Here is a 1,089-nt window from a genome sequence, read left to right on the forward strand (position 1 = left end):
TGTATATTGTTGTGGGAATGGAAAGATAAATGAAAGAAGGCGGATATATCCATTTAACATGTAGTATGTATGTTTATTATAACATTGTTCTGTATGTCAAAATGAAAGACAGCCCACACACCTATCAATCATCAAACCGTGGGGTCATTACGTGTTGATAGTATCGATGTATATAGAGATGTACTACAGCAAAAGTATTCTCCGTCGGGACTTCCTGCAACAACACCACGCCGTTATCTTGATTCTGATTGGCCAGAAGACATTATCAAAGATGTTCTATTGAGAAGACGATCACTACGTGACAAAAGTTTTCAAAACCGTTTCTAGTCTTCGGTATTTCCAGACAAGTGGCTACTGGAATCAATCTTACTAACTGCCGTCTGTGCAATTTACTCCGCGCGAGTTGGCGGACTTTATTTTGATTACTTTAACATTATTTTTCATGGTGGGGCTAAGCCATTTCTTGGTATGGGTGTAGCCTACCCAGCTCCTTCTGTGTAAATATTCTTCTTCCTCTGTTTCTGCAGGAGGTGAACAGGGAGCTGACCAGCCAGCAGGAAGCCTCCGCCGAGCTGCAGCAGCAACCGGCCCCAGAGATGTTTGATTTCAAGATTAAGTTTGCAGAGACGAAGGCCTACGCCAAGGTCAGCTCTGTTGTCTGAATAATGAAACAATAAATCAGCCTGAATATCCTGTTCCATCCCCCTTTATCTCGAACTGTGCTTATGTATCCATAATGCAGGATCTGTATATTATTTTAAATGTCTGTATCCTGAGTTTTAAACACATGCTCTCTGTGTTGTGTTGTCTTTAGGCCATTGAGATGGAGCTGAGGAAGATGGAGGTGGGTCAGGCTAACAGACACGTCTCTCTGCTGACCTCCTTCATGCCCGAGTCCTTCCTGCGTCACGGAGGAGATCACGACTGCATCCTGGTGCTGCTGCTCATTCCCAGACTCATCTGCAAGGTAAACACGCCACAGGTCGCTCACTAACATACATGAGGAACGTGCTAGAGTGCATGGTGCTGATTTATTTTAAAGAAAAAACGACCTTATCGATCCCAATCGGAAAAACAGGGTATTAAGGC

General features: G+C 43.7%; 1 protein-coding gene across 1 annotated transcript in view; it reads left to right on the forward strand.

The window, feature by feature from the left end:
* Window positions 1-1,089, forward strand: part of dctn1b (dynactin 1b) — a 17,560-nt gene that overhangs the window by 9,621 nt on the left and 6,850 nt on the right. Inside the window, exons 10-11 of the mRNA XM_010778978.1 lie at window positions 528-644; window positions 815-967. Of these exons, the coding sequence (XP_010777280.1) occupies window positions 528-644; window positions 815-967 (270 nt within the window). The remainder of the gene's footprint in view (window positions 1-527; window positions 645-814; window positions 968-1,089) is intronic.

Source organism: Notothenia coriiceps, unplaced genomic scaffold, assembly GCF_000735185.1.
Source record: "Notothenia coriiceps isolate Sejong01 unplaced genomic scaffold, NC01 NC01_scaffold00000339, whole genome shotgun sequence".
Taxonomy (NCBI): domain Eukaryota; kingdom Metazoa; phylum Chordata; class Actinopteri; order Perciformes; family Nototheniidae; genus Notothenia; species Notothenia coriiceps.